Consider the following 4,267-nt stretch of genomic DNA (forward strand, 5'->3'; position numbering starts at 1 on the left):
ACCCATTTACTCCCTCATTCACAGACACACACACACACACACACACACACACACACACACACACACACACACACACACACACACACACACACACACACACACACACACACACACACACACACACTGCACGCTCTACTGCCAGTGTAAACTCAAAACAAGATCTAACTCCCCTCACGCGACACCTAAATGGGTAAGTTTGGCGCATAAACTGATGGTGTACACCCCCCTTCCCCTCAGAGCCCCCGCCCCCTCCCCCATCCCCACCTCCAAGCTGTAAGAAGTTTTTCAGAGAAGAGAAGAATGGGAGAGGGGAGAAGGGGAGTAGCTAGAAGAGAGAGTAAGGGGGGAAGGGAAGGGGAAAGGGAGAGGGGAGAGCCAAGAAGAGAGTAGGGGGAGAAGGGAGGGGAAGGGGAGAGGCTAGGAGAGAGAGTAATTGAAGAGGGGAGAGGGTAGAGTTTAAGAGGGGGAGGGAAGGGGAGAGGGGAGAGGTTAGAAGAGTGGGGGGAAGGGAAGGGGAGAGGTTAGAAGAGTGGGGGGAAGGGAAGAGGAGAGGGGAGTGGTTAGAAGAGTGGGGGGAAGCGGCGAGGCGAGGGGAGAGCGGACACCTAACGGGAAAAGGGGGAGAAAGAAGCGAAAGGAAGGAAAACAGTTTGAAAACATTCGGGGTGATGGACAGGCTCTGGGTAGACAGAGTGGGAAGGAAAGAAAGAAAAAGAAAGAGAGAAAGGAGAAAGAAAAAGAGATAGAAAGAAATAGAGGAAGAAGGAAAGAGAGAGATAGAGAAAGAAGAAGAAAGAGGAAGAAAGATAAAGGAAAAAAAAAGAAAAAGAAAGAGAGAGGAAGAGAGAGAGAGAAAAAAGATAAAAGTCAGACAAAGGAGTGATAATCCCCAGTCCCATTCCCCACCCCTCTTTTTTTTCAGGAAAGTAGAGGGAAGTGGAGAGGAGGGGGACAAACACGAGATAGCGGGCGCCCCGACTCTTGGGAGTTAATTAAGGTGATATCAAACACCAGGGAGGGATCAGCGCAGACACCCTTCCCAATTAAACTGATAATAAGTTTTTATCGGAGAGCTTGATCGCCTATTTTTCCCCCGCCGGAGGCCCATCAGGCGCCGGCGAGCTACGTAACGATGGCGGAGTTTTCGTTCTCGGAAGTTGGAGGGCGAGGTGGAGGGTTGATTCTCGGAGTTGGAGGGCGAGGTGGAGGTTTGATTCTCGAAGTTGGAGGGCGAGGTGGAGGGTTGATTCTCGGAGTTGGAGGGCGAGGTGGAGGGTTGATTCTCGGAGTTGGAGGGCGAGGTGGAGGGTTGATTCTCGGAGTTGGAGGGCGAGGTGGAGGTTTGATTCTCGAAGTTGGAGGGCGAGGTGGAGGGTTGATTCTCGGAGTTGGAGGGCGAGGTGGAGGTTTGATTCTCGAAGTTGGAGGGCGAGGTGGAGGGTTGATTCTCGGAGTTGGAGGGCGAGGTGGAGGTTTGATTCTCGAAGTTGGAGGGCGAGGTGGAGGGTTGATTCTCGAAGTTGGAGGGCGAGGTGAAGTTTTCATCTTCGAAGTTTGAGGGCGAGGTGATTTTCATCCTCGAAGTTGGAGGGCAAGGCGGTTTTCATCCTCGAAGTTGGAGGGCGAGTTTTCGTTCTCGGAAGTTGGAGGGCGAGGTGGAGGTTTGATTCTCGAAGTTGGAGGGCGAGGTGGAGGTTTGATTCTCGAAGTTGGAAGTGGCGTCTCTCGATGCTCTCCTTCGTCTGAGATCGGATTTTTTTTGGGGGAGGATTTTGCAGCTTCTCGAGGAGGACCTTGTTGGGGTGTGGGTTTCTGATTTAAGGCTTGGGGATTTTTGTGTCTGTTTGTATGTTTATTTTTTTTGTGTGTGTGTTTGTTTCTTTTATTTTTTATTTTTTTTCTAATATATTTTTTATATATTGTTATTGATATTCGATGGGTAACCGTAGTCTTTGTGGTTTTTAAAATTCTGTTTCTTTGTTTGTTTTCTAATGTTTTTAATAACGTTAATTTGTGTTTTAATGTTTTTTTTTTTAATATTGCTGTTTATTTTTTGGTTTTCTAATTTTCTTTATTTGTCTCGTTGCAGGTATGTGTGTAAAGGAGAGACGACATTGTGGGTTGCTGTTGGTCGTAAGTAAAATACTTGATGTTCTTATTTTAGTTGAAAAATATCTATGAGAAAACGAGGATGTTACACGTTAAGGACGTGTACGAAGAATGAGAAATACGGGAGAAGTCACGTCTTAGAAATGCGTACGAGGAATAAGAAAGGGAATAAGAATAAGAATAAGTCCCTTCATTGAAATTTGAATGAGAAATGAGAGTTCGCATCTTGGAAAATAAGTATTCGAGATAAGAAAGAAGTTAAGAATGTGAGAGACGAGAAAGACGTCACATCGAGAAAGCATCGGTTTTGCGGCACCAGAAAGCCCGCCGTGTAAATCTACGGTAAATAAACCCACATTTAACATACGAAAGGATCGGAGACTGTGCACCCCGTACCCGAGCTCACGCCCACGCCCGTGCAGGAAGTCAGGGGTGGTAAATTAGGGACTAAAGTAATACCAGAGTAGATTATTCTCATTTTATGTCTTTTTTTTCCTGAATATAAATGAAAATACGTAGACCACCCCCTTGTAATGCGATTTTTTTTTTTTTTTTTTTTTTTTGCTTTTTTTTTAGGTGTGTGTTTGCTAATTTGCATAATTTATTTATCGTGGGGGTACCCGTGAGATTCAAAGACCTCTTCACGTACCTCAGCACTCCTACTTATTCATGCTGATAATCGTTATTATAAACAGGGTAGTTGCAGTTTTTTGAGTTGTCATGTCTCATTTGCATATTATAATTAGGCATAGTGTGGGGGTAGGGGTTTCCGGGGAGGGGGGGGGGTTGCCTGAGACTGGAGCAAGAGGGGAGGAGGAGGAGGAGGGGGAGGGGGGTGCAAAAGGCCTTTCATTTTTGTTTTGTTTGTCTTTTTTGTTGGAAGTTTCAAGGTTTTGTGATAGAATTTGGAAGTGAGTTTTGATCACGGCTTTTCAAGGTTAGCAATACACACACACACACACACACACACACACACACACACACACACACACACACACACACACACACACACACACACACACACACACACACACACACACACAAACACAAACACACACATACACGTTTATATGTATGTATGCATGTACACAAAAACGCGGTGTCACTTACTCTGAGAATTCCCCTCGTAATCTGGTGAAAAAATTGGAAAAGCCGGTGAAAGAGATGGAGAAGAGGAGGAGGAGGAGGAGAGAGGGATGGGGGAGGTGGAGGAGGGCGAGGAGTATGGGGAGAGAGAGGAGGAGAGGAGAGAGAAGAAGAGAGTAGAGGAAAGGAAAGGAGAGAAGAGAAGAAAAGAAAAGATAGGGAAGGAGATGGACAGAGAAGAGAGAAAAGGAGGGATGAGAAGAGAAGAAAAGAAGGAGAGAGAGAGGAGAGGAAAGGAGAGATGAGAAGAGAAGAAAAGATGGGGAAGGGAGATGAAGAGGGAGTGGAGAAATTGGGAAAGGGGAAAAGGAGAGGGGGAATGGGGGGGGGGGGGGGGGAAGGCATATTGCAGCAAGGTCGGACTGCCAGACCCTATGGCTTCAAAATGCCGTCGCTGGGTTCGTCGTGGTGTTGATGCTGGTGTTGTTTATGTTGGTGTTGATGGTCATTCTGGTGTTGTTTGTGTTTATACTGGTGTTTGTGTTTATGTTGGTGTTGGTGGTCTTTCAGGGGTTGATGCTGGTGTTTCTGGTTTTGATGCTGGTGATGTTTATGTTAATGTTGTTTGTTTTTATACTGGTGTTTGTGTTGATGCTGGTGTTGTTAGTGCTGATTCTGGTGTTTCTGGTGTTGATGCTGGTGTTGCTGGACGCGCTGAGTGTGTCCTCTATGCTCTGGTTCCCCCGCTGGCCGCCGCTGGGACGTCTCGGGAATTCTGCGTACATGGACACACACACACGTACACTCGCATACTTACACACACTCACACTTAACATTCATACTCACGCTCACATGAATTCAGTCACACGCACCCGCACTCATACTCGCACTCACACACACACAAAGACACACACACACACAAAGACACACACACACACAAAGACACACACACACAAAGACACACACACACAAAGACACACAGACACACAAAGACACACACACACACAAAGACACACACACACAAAGACACACACACACAAAGACACACACACACAAAGACACACACACACAA

The 4,267-nt window shown here is 46.5% G+C and overlaps 1 protein-coding gene across 1 annotated transcript; it reads right to left on the reverse strand.

The window, feature by feature from the left end:
- Nucleotides 1–1,021: 1,021 nt before the first annotated feature.
- LOC138861367 (submandibular gland secretory Glx-rich protein CB-like) lies at nt 1,022–1,576 on the reverse strand. Its single transcript, XM_070120394.1, has one exon. The coding sequence runs from the start codon at nt 1,574–1,576 to the stop codon at nt 1,022–1,024; it is 555 nt and encodes a 184-aa protein (XP_069976495.1).
- Nucleotides 1,577–4,267: the final 2,691 nt, after the last annotated feature.

The sequence above is a fragment of the Penaeus vannamei genome, unplaced genomic scaffold (genome assembly GCF_042767895.1).
Source record: "Penaeus vannamei isolate JL-2024 unplaced genomic scaffold, ASM4276789v1 unanchor4954, whole genome shotgun sequence".
NCBI lineage: Eukaryota > Metazoa > Arthropoda > Malacostraca > Decapoda > Penaeidae > Penaeus > Penaeus vannamei.